This window comes from Boleophthalmus pectinirostris, unplaced genomic scaffold (genome assembly GCF_026225935.1).
Source record: "Boleophthalmus pectinirostris isolate CB_2022bp ecotype Guang Dong unplaced genomic scaffold, ASM2622593v1 HiC_scaffold_19, whole genome shotgun sequence".
NCBI lineage: Eukaryota > Metazoa > Chordata > Actinopteri > Gobiiformes > Gobiidae > Boleophthalmus > Boleophthalmus pectinirostris.
In genome coordinates, this window is record NW_026571140.1 from 19,368,705 (window position 1) to 19,389,857 (window position 21,153).

The 21,153-nt window shown below is 39.0% G+C and overlaps 2 protein-coding genes across 9 annotated transcripts in view; both read left to right on the top strand.

The window, feature by feature from the left end:
• Nucleotides 1-18,163, top strand: part of myo5aa (myosin VAa) — a 30,843-nt gene extending 12,680 nt beyond the window's left edge. For 2 of the 8 annotated variants that reach the window (XM_055154658.1, XM_055154654.1), the window contains exons 7-40: nt 896-977; nt 1,495-1,602; nt 1,742-1,848; nt 1,927-2,192; nt 2,284-2,365; nt 2,448-2,588; nt 2,938-3,063; nt 3,176-3,259; nt 4,694-4,849; nt 4,961-5,058; nt 5,201-5,287; nt 5,370-5,478; nt 5,562-5,773; nt 5,902-6,058; nt 6,142-6,381; nt 6,460-6,708; nt 7,072-7,165; nt 7,293-7,435; nt 7,606-7,719; nt 7,820-7,954; nt 8,040-8,096; nt 8,185-8,412; nt 9,224-9,324; nt 10,233-10,313; nt 11,911-12,109; nt 13,596-13,689; nt 13,954-14,103; nt 14,186-14,340; nt 14,431-14,520; nt 14,594-14,744; nt 14,827-15,109; nt 15,190-15,364; nt 15,445-15,525; nt 15,748-18,163. In XM_055154658.1, coding sequence (XP_055010633.1) covers nt 896-977; nt 1,495-1,602; nt 1,742-1,848; nt 1,927-2,192; nt 2,284-2,365; nt 2,448-2,588; nt 2,938-3,063; nt 3,176-3,259; nt 4,694-4,849; nt 4,961-5,058; nt 5,201-5,287; nt 5,370-5,478; nt 5,562-5,773; nt 5,902-6,058; nt 6,142-6,381; nt 6,460-6,708; nt 7,072-7,165; nt 7,293-7,435; nt 7,606-7,719; nt 7,820-7,954; nt 8,040-8,096; nt 8,185-8,412; nt 9,224-9,324; nt 10,233-10,313; nt 11,911-12,109; nt 13,596-13,689; nt 13,954-14,103; nt 14,186-14,340; nt 14,431-14,520; nt 14,594-14,744; nt 14,827-15,109; nt 15,190-15,364; nt 15,445-15,525; nt 15,748-15,900 — 4,788 coding nt within the window. In that variant the 3' untranslated portion in view covers nt 15,901-18,163. Of the gene's footprint in view, nt 1-895; nt 978-1,494; nt 1,603-1,741; nt 1,849-1,926; nt 2,193-2,283; nt 2,366-2,447; nt 2,589-2,937; nt 3,064-3,175; nt 3,260-4,693; nt 4,850-4,960; nt 5,059-5,200; nt 5,288-5,369; nt 5,479-5,561; nt 5,774-5,901; nt 6,059-6,141; nt 6,382-6,459; nt 6,709-7,071; nt 7,166-7,292; nt 7,436-7,605; nt 7,720-7,819; nt 7,955-8,039; nt 8,097-8,184; nt 8,413-9,223; nt 9,325-10,232; nt 10,314-11,910; nt 12,110-13,205; nt 13,272-13,595; nt 13,690-13,953; nt 14,104-14,185; nt 14,521-14,593; nt 14,745-14,826; nt 15,110-15,189; nt 15,365-15,444; nt 15,526-15,747 lie in introns of all 8 variants that reach the window. The other 6 variants (XM_055154659.1, XM_055154656.1, XM_055154657.1 and 3 more) reach the window with 5 other exon arrangements.
• A 228-nt stretch (nt 18,164-18,391) lies between these two features.
• The window catches only part of LOC110175369 (guanine nucleotide-binding protein subunit beta-5b-like), a 5,147-nt gene continuing 2,385 nt past the window's right edge, over nt 18,392-21,153 (top strand). Inside the window, exons 1-7 of the mRNA XM_020941537.2 lie at nt 18,392-18,481; nt 18,988-19,143; nt 19,537-19,648; nt 19,952-20,088; nt 20,172-20,213; nt 20,603-20,679; nt 20,807-20,939. Of these exons, the coding sequence (XP_020797196.1) occupies nt 19,018-19,143; nt 19,537-19,648; nt 19,952-20,088; nt 20,172-20,213; nt 20,603-20,679; nt 20,807-20,939 (627 nt within the window). The 5' untranslated portion in view covers nt 18,392-18,481; nt 18,988-19,017. The remainder of the gene's footprint in view (nt 18,482-18,987; nt 19,144-19,536; nt 19,649-19,951; nt 20,089-20,171; nt 20,214-20,602; nt 20,680-20,806; nt 20,940-21,153) is intronic.

Here is a 21,153-nt window from a genome sequence, read left to right on the forward strand (position 1 = left end):
CAGGCTACTTCCCAATCTACATTTTTCTCATGCCAAGTGCCACCCCTTTGTAGGTGTGAGCAGGTGTGCACCTTTATGTGTGTTTGCTGTCTGTATTCAGGCACAGTAACACCAGAGCAGAGTTTGGAGATTACAAGTGAAACCACTGCTCATTTACTTATTTCCCATGGATTTATAAATGTTTTATGCTTTTAGGGCTGCATAATTTATGGCAATCAAACCAAAATCACAGTTTGACTCTTTAGATAATAGGATGTCCTCTGCAAAGAACAAAATATCCTGTCTTTTTATTAACATCTTGCTGTACCTGTAGTTTTAGACCTCTACAATCTTTTTTGCATTATCTTATTAGTGAATGTTTTAGACTTTCAGGGGTTGTTTACAGCGTGCTCTCTGAACAGAATCCTACTTTTTAAACATATATCGCAAATCAAATTTCATTACTCCAGAAAAGTAAGTCATAAAAAAATTCAACATTTATTTTTAAGACTGTGCATTTTTAATTCCCAAAACATGCTCTGTAGGTCTCCAGGAAGAATAGTTGATAGTTAAGGTCAGATAAATACAATCAATCAATGAATCTGCCAAGGGACTACAGGGGGAAATTAGCACTGATGCTACAACTTGGTACAATGCATCTCTCCTGTTAAGGTTAATGTAAAAATTGTGCGCTGTCCCTGTCTCAGGTAAATAAAAAAATAAACAATAATTCCTTTGCTTGTGGTTAAAATACAATTCAGAAACACGTTTTTCCTCAATGGTTAATGATTTCTCTCTAATAAACATTGCCCACTGTGTCTCTTCTTCTTCCCGACATTGAAATTTGTGACATGACAACAACTATAGCTTTTTCTACACTGCATTGTTGTCATTGTAGTGTGTGCATTTGCTTTAGGCTGACGACGAGAGAAATTACCATATCTTCTACCAGCTCTGTGCCTCAGCTCATCTGCCCGAGTTAAAAGTATTGAAATTAGGTAAGTCTAGATGTTTGCTACTTACCCAAATACAGCAAAGTGTTAACTTTATTTTTAAGTGTCCATATTCCCACGGCTTTTGATGATGAGTCAAAAGTGCTGTCTCAAACTGATCTAAGATAATTCAGTAGCAGCATTAGAACACATGGGGTTGTACAGACCCTGACGCTGCCCCCATTGTGTACTCTGCACCTGCGCACTGCTCTACCATGGTCGCTCTGTTGGCCTCTTTTCTCTTGTGCATAACCAACACTCTCAGATGGGCAGCTGTTGTCCCTTCCTTTCCTGCTGACATCCTGGCTCTTTCCATCGAGAAGTGCCACGTATATTGAGGTGGCTTGTTGCTAGGCGACAGGCCATCATTTTTAAAAGTGTTGTAAAATCAACTAATTGTAGACTTTTGTTTAATTGTTCATTTGTATGTTTACAAAGAAAAACAATAAATAAATAAATACAAGGGAAATTTAACTTAATTTAAACATACGTGTAACTAATATGTTGTTGTTTTTTCTTGCAGGACATGCAAGTGATTTTCTGTACACCAGGCAAGGACGTAATCCTGTTATTGATGGTGTGGATGACACCAAGGAGCTCAGTACCACACGAAATGCCTTTACACTATTAGGTAAAACACAACAAATATTTATTTTGTGAAATAAACAATTGTAGAAGGAAAACACATACATTTATGCACATTACCATTAGGTAAAATGATTGAGCTTTATTGCGTTTGTTTCACCAGTCATGTTTGTGTTGATTTACAGGGATAAATGAATCATATCAGATGGGCCTGTTTCAGGTGCTAGCTGCTATTCTTCATCTGGGGAATGTAGAAATAAAGGACAGGGATTCTGACAGCAGTTTAATAGCTGTAAGTATTTAAGGTTTATAGTGAGTTACACTGTTTAACCTGTGATGTAACTTAAGGTCCTTTCTGATACTGTTTTAGCCAAACAACAGCCACTTGACATCTTTCTGTGAGCTTGTGGGGGTCAGTTACCAGGACATGTCCCAGTGGCTGTGTCACAGGAGGCTGAAGACCGCTACAGAGACTTACATCAAAACTCTTCCTCGGCTCCAAGCCACCAACGCCCGAGATGCCCTGTCTAAACATATCTACGCCAAGCTTTTTAACTGGATTGTGGAGCATGTGAACAAGGCCCTGATCGCAAATGTTAAACAGCACTCATTTATCGGGGTTCTCGACATCTATGGGTAGGTGTGTTATACATATAAATTACAGTATATGTTGGCTATAAACAACAAATACAACATTTAATTTATTTAATTGCTTCCTTACCCTAAGGTTTGAGACATTTGATATCAACAGCTTTGAGCAGTTCTGTATTAACTATGCAAATGAGAAACTTCAGCAACAGTTCAACATGGTGAGTGATGTAAACAATTGGACTGTGTACTGCTGAAATGAGAACAATGTGCAGAACATAACCTTTTTGGGTGCATACGCAGCATGTCTTTAAGTTGGAACAGGAGGAATATATGAAGGAGCAGATTCCCTGGACTCTCATAGATTTCTATGACAATCAACCCTGCATTAATCTTATAGAGGCCAAAATGGGTATCCTAGATCTTCTGGATGAAGAGTGCAAGGTAATAATTTTTAGAGTAATGGCAAAATCTGAAATGTGTAAACAAGACTTTCAATGAATACAGTATATATAATACTTGTATACTATTATACTTGTACATGTAAATATACAGTCATCACTAAATAAATGTGTAAATATAGTTTATGTTGCTATACTATGTTCAAACTTGCCAGTCTCTACAAAGTACACTTAAAAGGTCATTTATGATTTGTTGACTTTTGAGGCTGTCCAGATCGTGATACCATTCAAGTTACAACGCTGAAGAATTACTTTTACTGTAACATTGCTTAAAGTTGTCTAAAGTTCTCCAAGATATTTGTGATCATAAACATTTTTTTCTTTGAATCCAGATGCCTAAAGGTTCTGATGACTCCTGGGCACAGAAATTGTACAACACACATCTTAAGACTTGTTCTCTGTTTGAGAAGCCGCGCATGTCCAACCGCGCCTTCATCATACAGCACTTTGCTGACAAGGTGGGCTCCTATTTTTATGCACATGACCACACAGTTTATATGTATTTATTCTTTTAACTGGGACAGTGTAGATTAACAACCATAGAAGGGTGACATTTTCTTTTCTTTTTAGGTAGAATATCAGTGTGAGGGTTTCCTGGAAAAGAACAAGGACACTGTAAATGAAGACCAAATTAATGTGCTGAAGGCCAGCAAGGTGAGCTATGCAAACACTATTGTGTAGCAGTGTTCAGTGTGTAGTCTTCACAGCAAGTTCTCTGTTTTGTACCCAACATGCAGTGTAAACATGGTTCTGAAGTGTGCAAGCACTTTGCAAACACGTTGTCGTTTAAATCTGAACAGTCAGCAATGCAGCACCCTCTGCTGGCAATGTGAGGTCATCGTGACACAAATGATAGACATACTGTATCTGTGAAACACTGATTTTATGCCTGTAGAATCAGCAGGACACATGTCTTTTTTTTTGTTAAATACATAACTCCAAAGAAAAATATTTAAATGGAAGCAATAACATGATAACTTAAAGTTAAGCTTAATGTTTTTTTTAATAATATAAAAATATGCAGATAATAATAACAATAATAAATGTGACTCATTTTCCATTCAAATTATACTGCATACACATTTGTCACACGTGTCTCTGACTAGGATCTGAGTTTGTAAAGTCCTGTTTGGGAATAGAGCATACTAAGCCTTTAAATCCTCGTCACTGTTGTGGGTTGCACTTACTTCCACCATGTGTTTGTCCACATGATTAAAAAGTTATCTCTCAATATTCTTCTAGAGTTGTACAAAATCAGAATGGGGCTCTGTTTCTCTTACACTGCAATACATTACATATGTACTTCAAGAGGCAGCATTTCCCTTTGGCACCTCTAATATTAGTGCACATAACACTTGTGGATATTTCTTTCAATTTTTTTTAAGTTTAGTTTTTCATATATCATTGTAATGCCACAGTATTTGTTTCTCATTGTCTTTTTGTGTGTTATCCTTGTCATGTGGTTGTGTCTACATCGTCATGACAACATTTCCAGAAGGTAAACCCAGGTGTTTCAGCAGGTTCACCTCATGTTCTTAGCTTTTTTTCCTGTGTGCCTCTCTTGTCTGTTCACAAAGTTTGTGTCACTAACTGCACTATGTGAATATGTAATGTGTGACAGCTGCATTTGAAGCACTTTTTGAGGGAAAGGGTGGGACACAAGTAACTGTGTTCATGGTGCTGGAGGAAGGAGGAAAGTGCATGGCAGTGCTCTGAGCACAACAGGAAGACATAATATGCACATAACACAGCATCTTCCTCATATAACCTGAAGGTTATATGGTACTTGGCAGCCTATACTAAATAATTCATAACATTTGTTTATAATATATTGTTGTTAATAAATCTTCAAGTAACAAATTTTCACTAACAATATAATTATCAATCATCTGCTCACATTACTGAAACTAAAGTGTAAATGATATTATTAGTTAATATAATCTGCACAGTCTGGCCTATTTTGATCACTTACATAAACTAAATGTACCAAAAAAGACAAAAAATATATCTAACTTATACAAAAAATATATCTAAAATAGATCTGACAGCAGTAAATTACTGTGTCTCACTTTCATTTTATTTTTCTAGTTCAACTTGTTAGTGGAGCTGTTCCAGGATGAGGAAAAGGCCATAAGTCCAACTGGACAAGTCCCTGGGACCGGAGGCCGAACACGACTCAGCGTCAAACCTGATAAGAGTCGTGACAAGAGCAGCAAGGAACACAAGAAGACAGTTGGCTGCCAGGTTAATGTTGACCACATTTGATTAATTGATAATTACCTTATTTTGTTCTTTAATTAAGAAAAAATATTTCTATTACTATTTCTGATTTGTATAATATCTGTCTTGATACAGTTTCGAAACTCTCTTCAAATGCTGATGGATACTCTGAATGCTACCACTCCACATTATGTTCGATGCATCAAGCCCAATGACTTCAAGCAGGCCTTTACGTAAGTTTATTCCCTACTGACACATTCTGCTCTGGTCACAGAGAGTTGCAGTGTTATCACATATAACAAAACCTAGCCTCATAGTAGTCCTGTTTAGATGATGTGACTTTTTAAGTTCACAATTTTTTTTTTTCTTTAACAGATTTGATCCTAAACGTGCAGTGCAGCAGCTCAGAGCCTGTGGTGTTCTGGAAACCATTCGCATCTCTGCAGCAGGGTTCCCATCCAGGTAATGACAAATAATGTCTATTTATTATCTTACAAACTGCATGTGGGTGTGTTGCTGAGTTGCACTTTCATGCCTGTTCTAGGTGGACCTATCAGGAGTTCTTCAGTCGGTATAGAGTCCTGATGAAGCAAAAGGATGTCCTTCCAGACAAAAAGTTAACCTGCCGAAATGTCCTGGAGAAACTTGTCCAGGTGACTTGCACTAGCAATTAGTAAACCAACAGATATGTAGTACAAAAATGTATGAAATGCTCACCTATATTTGGGTTTACCAGGATCAAGATAAATACCAGTTTGGTAAAACAAAAATCTTCTTCAGAGCTGGCCAGGTGGCTTATCTGGAGAAGCTCAGGGCAGACAAATTGCGTGCTGCATGTATTCGCATCCAGAAAACGATTCGCTGCTGGCTGGCTCGGAAGAAGTATCTTCGTCAACGCAAGGCTGCTATCACGATCCAGAGGTTCACCCGGGGATACCAGGCCCGCTGGTTTGTACACTACACATACTGCCTAATACAACACTTTTATTGAATCTTGTGTGTTCATAAATATACACATTGACCACAACATAATCACAGTGATACTTGACACATCAAAATGTCTTGTTGTTCTATAGCTTGGCAAAGTTTCTGCGGCGCACCCAGGCAGCTACTATCATACAGAAGTATCAGCGGATGTATGTGGAGAGGAAGCGCTACAAGCAGAAGCAGGCAGTCGCTTTGGCCATGCAGAGAATCCTCCGAGCTTACATGGCCCGCCAGAAGTATCTAGCGGTAAAGTAAAAAAAGAAAAATATTATTTTGAATGGGTTTTGTTTCCCTTGTTCATGACTATAAATATATATATATGTTTGTAGCTCGTCCGGGAGGCTAAGGTTGTCATCATTCAAAAACGTGTCCGAGGGTGGTTGGCCCGGTGTTGGTACAAGCGCTGCCTCCGCTCCATTGTTTACCTGCAGTGCTGCATTCGCAGGATGAGAGCCAGACGTGAGCTGAAGAAACTCAAGATTGAGGCTCGCTCTGTGGAGCACTTCAAAAAGCTCAACAAAGGCATGGAAAACAAGATCATGCAGCTACAGAGAAAGATAGATGAGCAGGTCCCTCATTTTCTTCATTTAGTTCAAATGTGTCTTATTTACTGGTTTTGTGGCTCTAAAGATCTTTTCTTCCTTTAGAACAAAGAAAATCGTTTGGTCAATGAAAGGCTTGTTAGTATAGAAAGTTCATATACAGCAGAAAGTGAAAAAATGCGAAGTGAGCTCAATCGTCTTCATGGTGTGGAAGAAGATGCAAAGAACAAAGCTAACCAGTTATCAACACTCCTGGAGGAACTGGAGAGGTTAAAGAAAGAGCTGACCACCACACAACAAGAAAAGAGAACTATTGAGGACTGGGCGCAAAACTACAAGGCCGAAATGGAAAAGGTCAGACTCCAAGTCACTGTTGCTTATCTGTCAGTTTCACCGAAACACTTGCATAGCACATGTAGGAGATGTTTCATACACTTAATTTACATGACAGAAAAAGCATTATTTTCCTGCAATCTAGGAAACAGACCGATCATGGCGAACAAGGGAAAATGATCATTATTGCCCCCGTTCTGGTGAGAGGCAGCAATTGTAGGTTCAGGGCACTACTTGTACTTGTGTTTCAGTAGTAGCTTATTTCTGTAGCTTTTTAGAAAATTACCTTAAATAACTTTAGCCTACATATTTTATATTTATTAAAAAATATATAAAATTGAGGTCAAAATGTATGATTAGAGCTGTTTTTTTTAACTATTTCAGATGGTGTCAGAACTCAAAGACCAGAATGGTTCACTGAAGAAAGAGAAGGACGATTTGAACAGGCTGATTCAGGAACAGAGTCAACAGATGACAGGCAAGTACATAATTTACAATAATAATCTTAATAGCATAGAAATAAATGTAAATATGTTTACAGCTACATCGGGTTTTAGAAATGTAATTAATTATAAAAAGTTGAATAATTGTGATGCTTTTTACAGAGAAAATGGCTCGAGCAATAGCACAAGAGACTCAGCAACTTGAAACAGATTTGAACGAGGAGCGTTCTCGTTACCAGAATCTCCTCTCTGAACACCTTCGCCTGGAGGAGAAGTACGATGACCTGAAAGAAGAGATTTCTACTGTGAGTAACTGATGTCCATTTTACTTTCCATAAAATTTTATTGAATCTCACTTACATGTGCAACTGTTGTTTTCATAGGCTTTATTTATTTGAGCGTATGTTTACAGAGGAAATTTGTCATTTATATTAATAGTTGTATATGGTAATCATTTGATCTTTTGTGTTACTAGCACATCTCCAAGCCTGGGCACAGGAGAACAGACTCCACTCACAGCAGCAATGAGTCAGAGTACACCTACAACTCAGAATACACAGACATGGACAACAGCTCCAGAACTAGAGAAGTAAGCCAGCTTTATTTGTTTAATTGGAGACGGCAATACAGCTAGCACTCATCTATGTGTCTTTTATTATTATTTAATGTATTATCCTTCTCCCATGCAGGACGTAACGCGAGGACTAGACACAACTCTTACTCTGAAGCTCCAGAAGCGTCTAACAGAACTCGAACAAGAAAAACAGTCTCTGCGCGATGAGTTAGAAAACAAAGAAGAGCAGTACCAGCGGGCTAGAGCCAGGGTACCGCTACAGATAATAATTTTGTACTACAAAAATTGAAAATAATTAATTCAAAGTAATTAATGTTTTTTTTTTTTCTTTTTAGGATGATGCAGAGTTTAAAAAGGCCCGTGGAGCAGAGCTTGAATACGAGTCCCTCAAAGTAAACTCTTATAAGTAAACATATTTGACATAGGTTGACTTTAATTTTGTTTAATTCGTTGCATTTTTTTGTCACTTTTTTCTCATAGCGTCAGGAACTTGAGTCTGAGAACAAGAAATTGAAGCATGACCTGGCCGAGATGAGGCAGAGTTTACTGGGGGATAAGTCTGCTAACATGGGGGCCCCTGGGTCTCCTGCTTACAAGGTGCTCCTGGATCAGCTCAATGCCTCCTGTGAAGAGCTAGACGTGCGCAAGGAGGAGGTGCTCATTCTGCGCTCTCAACTGGTCAGCCAAAAGGAAGCCTTCCACCACAAGGTACTAGCATTATGTGGCTTTCAGAATCTAGGAAATCCTGCTCTCCTGTTTTCATTGTGTGCAATTGTTTTTGTATAAATTGACAAAAAACACTTAAATCCATCTTTAGTACTGTAAGTTATGTTTTCATTTTCCATTGTCAATTAACAGTTATTATTTTATGTGTGTCTAATATGATTGTCCTCACCTTCTCTCCTCCATCCATGCTTGCCTACAGGATGAGAAGGTACTGTTTATTGTGTGAATGCATTGACAGTGTTTGTTCTCTACTTGGGCAGTGTTTTAAACTACCTTCCAAAAACACTGTGTCATTGTATTTATGTCTGCATGTTAACCTGGCTTCAACTGAAAACATCCACACCACGTCAGCATAACATCTGTCTATGGCGCTAACTTTAGCATCCTCATTTAGAATACTGCATGACAGCCTTGTCAGATAGTATCTGCTCTATCATTCTTTAGTGACAAATAATAATTGGCTTAATTAAGCCTTCACACCAGTAGAGCATTTCTTCATTTTAGGTCACTTGCTACTTAAGCAATGTGTGCCACATAAAAATAAGAAAAATGATCAGATTCTTAATCTGGTAATATAAAGGTTAAAAACACATCATCTTCTGTGAACACCAGCTCAACTCTAAACATTTTTAGCACACCTTTTCACAAAACTGAAGTTGAAAAATAGCAAATGTTGCATATGATGCTGCTACAGCAGTAAATGTACACTACTTTTACAAAAATCTCATGTTAAGGAATTTGGTTATGATAACAATCTAGTAATGTTGCCCCTTTTTAATTTCTTTTTCTACAGGAAACCATGACTGAACCTTCTGTTTTTGCTCAAGATGTGTCCAAGCTTAAAGATGCCGATGAGCTCAAGCAAGCCTATGTGGGTCTCAAAGACACCAACAGGTAATTTTTGACATCATTACTTAATTTCTTAAATCAAAGTCGGGGTCTTAGTTTGATTGTCTGGATCATCATCATCATCTGAAAATATTTGTCCTGTGCAGATCTTCTAGGTTTATGCCCAAGTCTCTGGATATGGGTGAACTTCTAAGTAGGCTCAGGTAATCCAGTGGCCAGGGCATCATGAGTGAGCATGCATGGCCACCATGTTGCCAACTGCCAAAGAGGGTTGTACAAACAAGGCAATGAACACAGTGAAATGGCGCTAGGTTTCATTAGACTTTTATTTACAACCTATGTCTAATACAAAATTGCTGGTTGTTCAAATTAGACTTCAGTCAGGCTTTTTGAATGTGCATGGCTTCTAAGGTTTTTGAAAACTTCAAGGCTCTTATTTAGCGTTTACAGATTTAGTAGCCACTAACCACTGCAGGCCTCCTGTCTCCAGTTTTATGGAGTTTCAGAATTCTGAATTCTGCATGTCACTGTTTGTGTTAAAGTAAACCTCTCAGCACAAGCCATGACGCTCACCTGCATCTATTTCACTTCCTTTATCAGTGATTCACATTTAACCCATATCCTTGTTCCCCAAACCACACACTAAAGTCCACTTCTCACTTGTTCTCAAAATGTAACCACTTTGCAGCTTGTTTCCAAATCATTTTTGTGTCACTCCTACAGTTTGCAGACCTTTTAATTCTACTGTATTTTTATAGCATAACATACCTTTTAAACTCTTATATCCATTTGTTGTCACTCCTCTGTTGCTTTGCCAGTTTCTCATTTATTAGTTTCACTTGTGTCGCCTCATTGCTTAACATGCATTGTGTGTCATGAACAATCCCAACTCATGCATTTCCTATTGTTTGTCCTTTGTATGTTCACATTTCCTTGTGTTTTGTGTTGGTCAGATCAGCTGCACCAGACATCCATAAGCTGAATGAGGATGGGGAGCTGTGGCTGGTTAATCAGGGCTTAAAGGAGACAATCAGGTGTAACTGTGATGCTATGCTTTGGTGCATGGTTTGCCCATACACTACTACTGGCGCTTTTTCACTTTATTTAGTCACAAGACAATATCTTGCTGGGTGATTCCATGTTTTAATTTAATGCATTTTGTGGTGTTGGTTGGAGTGTTTCAAAATATGCGTAACATTTTGCCGCATATCCAAGGTTACTATATATTTTGTATATTTTTTGCTATAATTAAGTCACTAAGAGTTGACGTGGTGGTTGTTTGATCAAGAACACAGCTAGCTTGATCAGTGACTGGAGAGACAGTAAAGCCTCACTTCCACTGGCGCCAACCACCCGGGGAGCGTTTCCATTACAATAGACTCAGGCTGCTTTGGGCGTTACACAGGTCTAGAAAAAGACACACCCACTGGCATGACGTAGGCCTGCGCCACAAGCCACTGGACGGCTGTCTGCCTGTGCTAAACTTATGGAGCAAAAACACTGATCTGTGTTCAAATAAAACTCAAAACAAATGCCAAATAAACCAGAGCGCACAGCTGATCCTCACATGGACTGACACGTGCTCAAGTTTCAAGCATGTGCTCTGCGTCGCCTCAGTGCACGTGCTCTCGTTTTGATAAATAACTTTGGAAATTATGGAATTAAGGATTATGAAAAACTTTACGCGTCTTGTTTGGCTGCAGCTTTACGCACATGTGCTCCACCCTGGATATATACACCAGATTTGGGAATTAAGCTTTTACTGGGGTCCAAGGAGGAGAATGGTTGCGGAGTTTGGTTCATGTTATCTATCAGTTTGGCTTCAACTTTATGCGGACACAGCACACTGTGTGTGATGTGGATTTATTATTGCGCACAACACTTTGGCTTTGATACTCTGTAAACGCACTGGAGATTGGATGTGTCTTTGGGTGGATATAATTTCACACTGCACAATGTTTCTTTAAGTCTTCTGTTTTACCGGAAAGTGAGCACCTGCGCTGTAGTTAAATAAGTTACAGGTTCGCATCGTATTTAGCCTACGAGTTGCCACACGTGTGTCGTTGTTAGTGTGCTGCTGCTGGTCCTCCAATGACTGCGCGGGGCATGTATAGCACTGCTTCCCGCAAGCCGGTCTTAGGTCCCAACCATTCCAGTCCGCTTTGGACTCAAAGGGGGTAGTGGAAACACTCTTTCCGTACCGGCCCTATGGAAATGAGGCTTTAAACATAGTGTATATGTTCTACTGGCTGCAACCCCCAGAGTGAAAATGAAGTATCAAGGCTCTGTTGGCTCCACCTATCTGCAGCTGACTGCAACCTCTGACCTATTGCATTACAAACACTTGGCAAAACCATAGAGGGCACATCCGAACTCTCAACAGCAGCAAGTGAATAGAGACTGGACATGGCCATATTCAGTTTGACAGTGACACCCTGTGGTAGATCTTCTGAGTTCAGGAGTAATTGTATAGTATTTTCACAGCATGTCATATCCACTGTCGCTGTGCTGTGTTTGGCTGTGGGTTTTACTTAAGGTACCTTCACTTGGAGCCTTTAACACTTAAGTCACATTTGATGATATATTTTTGTTGCTCCTTTGCCCTCTTCATACCTTCTCGCTCACCCTCAGATTGTTGGAGCAGCAGCTGCAGACTCAGCGGAGGAGCCATGATAATGAGGTGGAGTCTCTGCGCGGCGAGCTGCAGAGTGTGAAAGAGGAGAACAATCGTCAGCAGCAGCTCCTGGCCCAGAACCTGCAGTTACCCCCAGAGGCCCGCATTGAAGCCAGCCTGCAGCATGAGATCACCCGCCTCACCAATGAAAACCTGGTACGCCCAACGCACAACACGCCAAGTCACACGTTTACAGCCACTGCTCCAAACTAAATACTGCCCCTTTTAGCAAGTTAATATTTGTCATATCTGTCTGAATTGGATCTGAATACTATGATGACTCATTTTTACATACAAAATATTTTAAATTATGAGGCCCAGTGACCTACCACCCCTCCAGTTCTGTAAGTAAATATCTCATAAATTTGTTCCATATGCTTTCCAGAAAAAAAAAAAATTTAAAATTTGAACGCTTGCTATAAACGCTATAAACTGTATTAAAAACTTTCACAGAATCCTGTGTTTTAGATTTGCTTTTTGGACTTAAAACAACCACATTATGGATATTAATTAGCTGGTTAGTGTCTGTGATACCTGAAAAATGAATGGAAATGTGAGTTCTGGAGCTAGGGCGAACTTCGAAGTGAGTGGGACTGTGGGGCTCCATTAAGATGAAAGATGGGCATGCGTCAGTGGGTCTTTTTAGTAAAAAATCAGATGTTCTTCAAAGACACACTGGAAACATTAAAATGTGTCATCTTATGTGTAATATTATTCAAGAGCTTAGGAAGTCTAAGCCACGTTAAATATTAAGTTTATTATTATCTTTTCAAGAATAACAAGGATAAGGAGTGGTGCATGGATCCAAACAGATCTTCAGAAACAGATTTTCAATTGGAGATAGGGTTGGTTCTTTGCGCAGGGACACAGCTGTGTCTTTTGGGTACAATGTCTAGCAAATGTTGTGTGTTAAATATTGCTACACATTTAACACACAAAATTTTGCACATCATACCCAAAAGACGTATTTTCCCTTATTATCTTAAAAGAAAGAGAACTATACAAAAAAAACATATAAAAACATATTTATTATTTACTAAAAAGTGATGATACATAGAAATTCACGCCTAATGAAACGGTAATAATATTAGAAGCTGATGATGATAATACCATAAGCTACTATGATTGTATATTCAGGTCTCAAGTTGCAGGTCTGTATTAAATTCACAAGTGCTTCTTTAAGCTGAAAAAGATTGTTCAATAGTTCTTCATTTACTGGGAGCCAACACTCACCTGACACTCACTCTGACAGGAGCTCATGACTGATGACCCAACTGAATCCCGAGAGGCCAGAGTCATCATTTTGCGGCGGATGGTTGTATGTAGTGTCAGGAAATGCATTTGTGTGAATCTTGTTTGCATGTGTCTCAACTAACCAAATTTAAACAGAATTTGTACTTTTGCATTGCTGCTTTAACTCTTGGCAGAATATTCTCATATCTCACAGTGAGATAGCTCAGCACTTTTCCCTTTTCCTTAACAGCAATGCCACTTTGTTCCAACTTGCTCCGCTCTTTTGAGACAATCAAATACAAATCAAATGACAAGAATAAACTAGGCTTCCTGTTTCAAGCACTGATTAAGTAACCCTTTGTCACTGCATATTATCCCCTTTTCCCTGACTCTGTTTTTGTTATTTTAGGATCTCATGGAACAACTGGAGAAACAGGACAGAACTATTCGCAAACTCAAGAAACAGCTAAAGGTTTACTCCAAAAGGATAGGAGAAATGGGAGGTAATTAATTCACAGTTGAATGAAGTTGATGAAAAACACTTTTATTATTATTATCATCATTGCATTCAAATTTCACCATTTAAACCAGATCTTTTTGTCTCTTGTTTACTCCTGTCCTCTGTTTTGAGCCCCTTAGATCAGATTTGTATTAATCTTCCCTCAATGTTACATTAATTAAGTTTTTGCTTATAGTTTGTATTTAAAAAATTATAAATGTGATTATAAATGATATTTTAGAACCCACTGTTTGTCTGTTTTTCTCAGCGGGACAGACTGAGGGCCAGACATCTCCAGGACAGATGGTGGAGGAGCCCATTCATCCAGTTAATATTCCTCGCAGAGAGAAAGACTTCCAGGGAATGTTAGAGTACAAGAAGGAGGATGAGATGAAATTAGTCAAGAACCTTATTCTTGGTAATTAGAAAACTTGTAGTATGTGTAGCATTTTTATTCTATAATTATTATACAATATTCAGCATTTATGCTCTTTTTACAGAGCTGAAACCTCGAGGTGTTGCGGTGAATCTTATCCCAGGCCTTCCCGCTTATATTCTGTTTATGTGTCTAAGACATGCTGACTATGTAAATGATGATCAGAAAGTCCGTACTTTGCTCACCTCCACTATCAACAGTATTAAGAAGATCTTAAAGGTGTGTCTCTGCACCCAGTGCTTGAGTAATATACTAGTATGTGTAACATATTTTTTCCTTTGTAACAAATATTATTTTTTCTTCCCTCAGAAACGTGGTGATGATTTTGAGACAGTCTCTTTCTGGCTCGCAAACACGTGCCGCTTTCTGCATTGTCTGAAACAGTACAGTGGAGATGAGGTGAGAAACAGGATATAACTTAGTGATGTTTAAAAGAACTATTGTAAATGATGAAGGTATTTGTGTTTGTCAGGCCTTCATGAAACACAACTCTGTTAGGCAAAATGAACATTGCCTATCAAACTTTGACTTGGCTGAGTACAGACAAGTGATCAGTGACCTTGCCATCCAGATTTACCAGCAGCTTGTCAAATGCATGGATAACATCTTATTGCCCATGATAGGTAAATACATTTAGGCTTCATTTATTCAGTTACTTGAGAACAGGTGGTGGACAAAACTGAGATGTATGTGTGTTGTGCACAGTCCCTGGAATGTTAGAGCATGAGACCATTCAGGGCGTGTCAGGGGTGAAGCCCACAGGTCTAAGAAAGCGGACGTCCAGTATTGCCGATGAGGGCATCTACACGCTGGACTCTATCCTGCGCCAGCTTAGCGCCTTCCACTCCACCATGTGTCAGCACGGCATGGACCCCGAGCTCATCAAACAGGTGGTGAAACAGCAGTTCTACATCATCGGAGCAGCCACCCTCAACAACCTGCTGCTGCGTAAGGACATGTGCTCCTGGAGCAAAGGCATGCAGATCAGGTAGAAAACACTGTATACATGAGATGTTAAATGTCTCATGTTGGTCCTTCCTGTCCATACTTAAGAGTCATGTTGTGCAGGTATAACGTGAGCCAGCTGGAGGAGTGGCTCAGGGACAAGGGACTGATGGGGTGTGGAGCCAAAGAGACTCTGGAGCCTTTGATTCAGGCCGCACAGCTCCTACAGGTGAAGAAGAAGACCGATGAAGACGCAGAGGCCATCTGCTCCATGTGCCAGGCCCTCACCACTGCACAGGTACAAATCAAATGGAACACTAGATCATCTTTAGGGTTTTTCATTGTGGTGATTGGTGGCATCACTGTTGCCCATTGCAGATTGTGAAGGTGTTGAATCTCTACACTCCAGTCAACGAATTTGAAGAAAGAGTTTCTGTTGCATTCATACGAACTATACAGGTAAAATGTAAAGCTTTTTTTATGTGTAGTGAACATCGTTAACACAACGCTCACTTAAATTAAACAGATGTAATCAAGGTGTGTAACATTTATACTGTTAAGTACTTATTTTTTTCACTAAAGAATGAGAAAAGAAAACCTGACTGCCACCTGGTGGTGATACTCATTTTGTACTTTTACCTTTGCTCATGCTCTACGTCTCTTGTATTTTTTCAATTGTAGACGCGCTTACGAGACCGCAGTGACAGTCCTCATTTGTTGATGGACACCAAGATGATTTATCCAGTCACTTTCCCGTTCAACCCTTCCTCTCTCGCTCTGGAAACCATCCAGATTCCCAGCTCACTCAACCTGAGCTTCCTCACACGAGTCTAACATGGACTGAACCTCCTGCATTTTCCTGCTTTTAGAACATTCAATAGATAGATCATGTATTTTGTTGCAGGCAATGAAAAATTACATAACAACACATGTAATAAAAACACTTATTTATACAACAAAACCTTTCAAAAGCATGAAATGACTACAAAGTGACTCTTCAAAATCCCGTGGATTTTTGACACACATATTCACACACAATTGCTCTTATTTTCTAATATGCCAAAAACTGGCCTGATTTCATTCATGAAGTGGTAAAAATTTCATAGGGATTAAAAACCAACGCACAAACACATTTTCTATTATTCAGGGGATGCAAAACCAACCTGCATTCATCTTCTGCTTGTATAAATGCCTACGACTTATCAAAATAGATTAATAGATTTGTCCCATTTTAAATCCTGGTTGCCTGTTACAATCCCTGTGCTTTGCCTTCCTCTGTGTGATCAACCATCTCATGTTGCTCTAAATATGTGGCCTCACAGAGCTGAATGCTGTTAGATGACAACAATAAGCCTGTGTGCATCGACGTTAATGCAGAACAAAATTATTCCGATATGCATCAAGCGCTTCAAATTTCTCAGTTTCTCCACTTAAGCATCTTGTATTAATCATATACTATTACATATAATTTTATCTAACCATGTAGCCATTATTCCTGCTTCAGAGCTACTTCAACTACATTTTTGTAATAACAAGTGCATACTCTAAATACATGCTTGCTGTCCATGATTGTCACTTTTCCTCTGTTTGGAATAATGGGAACACATGTTTTGATTGCAGGTTAATTTGCTTTAATCTTGCCCATTTACTGCTCTGTTCTACACCAAATTGTCCACACCACATAAACAGCACACACAGTCCTTATACCCTTTTGTCATATCTTGAAATATTTTATCATGATTATTTATTTATTTTAGTTGTGTCATTGTATTGTGTACCATGTAAAGAAAAGAATGAAAGTATCACAGCCATGGTTTGTCTCAAGTCCAGCTTTATAACAGTGTTATTACTTACTTCTCTTCTACATGCTTTCCTTAAGTTAAGCCAACAAAGCCCCGCAGGCTCCTGCTACCAAAAATATGCCATATCTTGTTGATGTTTCCCTGTTTCCATACATTTGTTAATCGCACAATGCACTTGATAATTTTATTGTTATATGGCTGCTTGACACACATGCAAGACCCTTGATCGGGCCTCCTTCTACTGTGTATAATAATGTTGTTAACCAAGATGCATAAGCATAAACATTATCCAAATCAAACTGCATGGCACGCTTTAACTTAACACAAACTGCAGTGCAGTTGAGAGTTGCTGGACAGTTTTAGAAAATGCTCTTGAAAGAAGCCTGTTTCATGATTGTGTGTAACTGGTCCTATTGTCTCATATTTAGAACTTTTTTATTTTGCACTTCCTACTGTGCCATTATTTTTACCCTCAACAAATACTTGCGTCTTTCTCCTCAAAGTTTTTTGCCTTCTGACATTACCCTTTGCATGTTTCCACAATGACTAATATGTGCATTAAATAAAAAAGACATGTCATGATGTCTGGAGGATCAAATATATGAAGTTATTGTTTAGTTTTGTGAGGATATATTCAACAATCTTATGTATTTACTTTATTTCAGCAGTGACTCAATCCACTACATGAATGTTTTAAACAAGTGTCATCATTTCAACTGAACACAGAGGACAAAGCCTTATCTGACTCGTAGTGCTGTAGTTTTGCTGTCCCGGTGTTAGAGTGCACTGTTCCAAAATGCACTTTTGTCATTTCATCAATAACCTGGAGCGTAGGATACTTTCTGATCACCTCTACACTTTAACTGTGTCCACTGAGCTAGCCCCCCCAGGGTGAACATACTTGGTTTTCTAAGTGATGTGTCTTGCATTGTTTTAATGTAAATTGTATAGGCCATTAGTAGTAAGAAATAAATAGGTTTTAATGTATACATATAAAAAAGCAGTATTCTTTCAGGGACTTGTTGCTTTAAGAGTGCACGGGGCAATGCGTTTTAGTCCTCCTTGGAATCGTTGTAGTCTAAAGGCAGAGATGGATATTAAGATACAAATCGTATAAATACATATCTAACTTTATCAGCACTCTCATTATCTGTACCATTGTAAGGACATTTCACACCAGGACATCTGCTCTCACTCTGGTGCACACCATCAGCCCTCTCGGGTCCATGTGTACTTTATGGACTAAATGGACCGTTTGTAGTTTCTGGTAGCTGTGCTTTAGTGAATGTGTTCACTGTTAAGAAGAATTAAGAAACTTGTAATAAATGTCATCTGTAAAAGTATAAAATAAAAGAATTCAACTCTGACTGACTGTGGGCATGTGTTTTATATGTTTGTAAATGTAATAGTGACTAGATATCTGAAGTAAGTAGACACAAGTACACCACAGAGATTCACAGGAAGAAGTAGGGAAGTAAAAGCACCCTGCAGCTTAAACACTTGTTAAGAAGCTTACAGCTCCCTCTCTGTCCCTTCCTGACAATCCTCTTCACTGGAAATCTCCAGGTCCACTGACCCATACCTACAGAAGGGAGAAAATACATTTTTGTGAGGTAGGTCTACACAAAAAATACATTCTTATTGTCACAAGTTTTCATTTTATTAATTTTGTGTCCAGACTGTTTTATTTCAATGATAGTCTGTTATCTGCTCTTGTAATGTATACATTGGTGTGCAGGAGCTACACATTAATTACAAAGATGGTCTAAAGCTGTAGCTAAAGAGATCAATGGTTTAGGACATTGTAGTTCTATTTAAATTGTATAAGTAACAAAGAATTTAGTACAGAATTATTTTTCAGCATTCTAATTTCATAAGTGACAGTGGTAAAATGCCATTTTAACAGCATGTGACGCCGAAGTGAGGACGTAGCAGCATTTGTTTGATTCGTAAACAAAGACATGCATCGAAATTTTTGAATGACGGAAGTTGCTCAGTTCCCAGAATAGCTACAACATGGTTCCTCTGCTCTGCAATTCAAAGAGGGATCAGGCTGGAGTAGATTACTAACTACTTACCTCACAGTGAAGCAAAATCTGTCTCTCCATATCTCTTTTAGGTTCGTGTTTGCTGTAAAACACCTGCGACCATGTGTGACCAAACCTTTGTGGCGGCCACTTTTGGCCCCTGTGAGAGCTGTGCCACACCGAGCCCTCTCATGAACATTTACATCAAGAATGAGCCAATCAACTACTGCTCCTTCTGCGTGGAAATGGTACACCTGCAACTTTCTCCCTCCCCCCTTCTTTCTTTCTTCTTTTTTTTTTTTTTTTTTAAAGATACAAAAAGCACGCTGTGTGGAGGTCCGGGGTTTATTTAAAACTCCACTTTGATTCATAGGCTACTTGATCACCGTCTTCCTGATCAATACTCAGTAAATTAGAGCATAAAACATAATTTTTAAAAGTGTTTTTAAATAAAAAAAATCAGCTGTCAAGTCTGCACCGTGTCCACTCTGCGCAGGGGGGAGGGGTAGGACCAGGGAACACTGCTGCTCCATCAGCCCATCCACGAATTCTAACAAACCTCATCCAGTCCGGAGGTCGGAGCTCACTCCGAGGGCTTTTCTCATGTGGTCATACATTTGTCTTTGTTTTTCCCGGTAAAGATGGCTTGTCAGGGACTCCAGAGCGGGGAGAGCGTGGCGTCTCTGAAGCGGGAGTGTGACAGTCTGAAGAAGAAGCTGGAGGAGGAGCGGGGCAAACTCAACGACGTGGAGCGTAAGTTTCATATGAAGAGATTCCGTTATTGATCCAGTGCTTCTGATCAAACGTGGCCACTTCAGAAGCGCTATAAGCTTTATAAGGAAAAACAACAGCATATGTTTTAATAGTTCAGCCTGCTACTAGGTTGATCTTGTCACACTTGAATTTTCTTTTGTTGTTTGGTCACGCTATTGCCTCTTTTAAATTTGCTTCTTAAATGTTTAAGCAAAGTCCAATATTTCGTTTCCAAAATAGGCAGAAGTTTGTGTTTTAGTAAGAGTACCCATATAACCAATATTCATATACATATGTGTGTAGTCCATCAGGTGGCTGAGAAGATTGAGGTTTTGGGCAGTCTTTCCATAAAGACCAGGCGTGTGCTCAAAGGCCATGGAAACAAGGTGCTCTGCATGGACTGGTGCAAAGACAAACGACGTTTAGTAAGCTCCTCACAGGTAAAAGCTAAAATATATATTTATAATATATAATAAGATTTTACAATTATTTTATATATTATTAATGCATTTATGTAATGTAGGATGGAAAGGTGATTGTCTGGGATGGATTCACTCTCAACAAGGTGAGTTGTGTTTGAGAAACACAGATTACAATTTTAAAAAGTTTCAGAAAGTGAAGCGGTAACTCCATGGAAATATTAGACATTGACGGATGCCCAGTCTAATCTAACAGTCCCACTAATTTTTGCAAAACATTATTATGCAATATGGTCATGCTATTTACATTGTATGGACCGTTGCTGAATAGCACTGAGGGTCATCCTCCTCTGAGAGATATGCCTCAAAAGGCCACATAAAACAGTATATGCAGATTATCTGACCATCTGCCCTTTGAGTGTGACTGCCACTGAGTGCATTTATAACAGCTCAGATTAACACCCATTTCCACATAGCTCACACTGAAAGTAGCTCTTGCATAAAATTATACTGTATACATTTGTGTATGTTTTAGGAGAATGGGATCAGTGTGCCCTGTACATGGGTGATGGCATGTGCTTATGCACCCTCGGGCTGTGCAGTTGCTTGTGGGTAAGTAAATTACATATATATTTTTAATCTTTAGTAGCTGAATAATTAAATATAATAATAAACATTTTAATGCCCTATGTATGTATTGAAGTGCCTACTCCTGTATGTTTTTTATCTTCCTGTATAGTGGTCTGGATAATAAGTGTTCGGTGTACCCTTTGTCTATGGATAAGAACGAGAACCTGTCTGCTAAGAAGAAGGCAGTCGCTATGCACACTAACTATGTGTCAGCATGCACCTTCACCAACTCTGACAATCAGGTATATTTTTATAAAAGCTATGTGTTTGTAAATCAAAATCCTACTTTATGATTTGCATTAAAAATGAAACAAATGAGCGCCTTAGAGGTCAAACAGAGCATGGTAAAATGGGGGTGGTGGTCTGCTATTCTGGGTGTATTAATAGACAGTGAGTGGCTTTTATCTGTGACAGAGTGGAGCATGCTGACCCTGAGGCCTGGGTCTACTGCTTTTA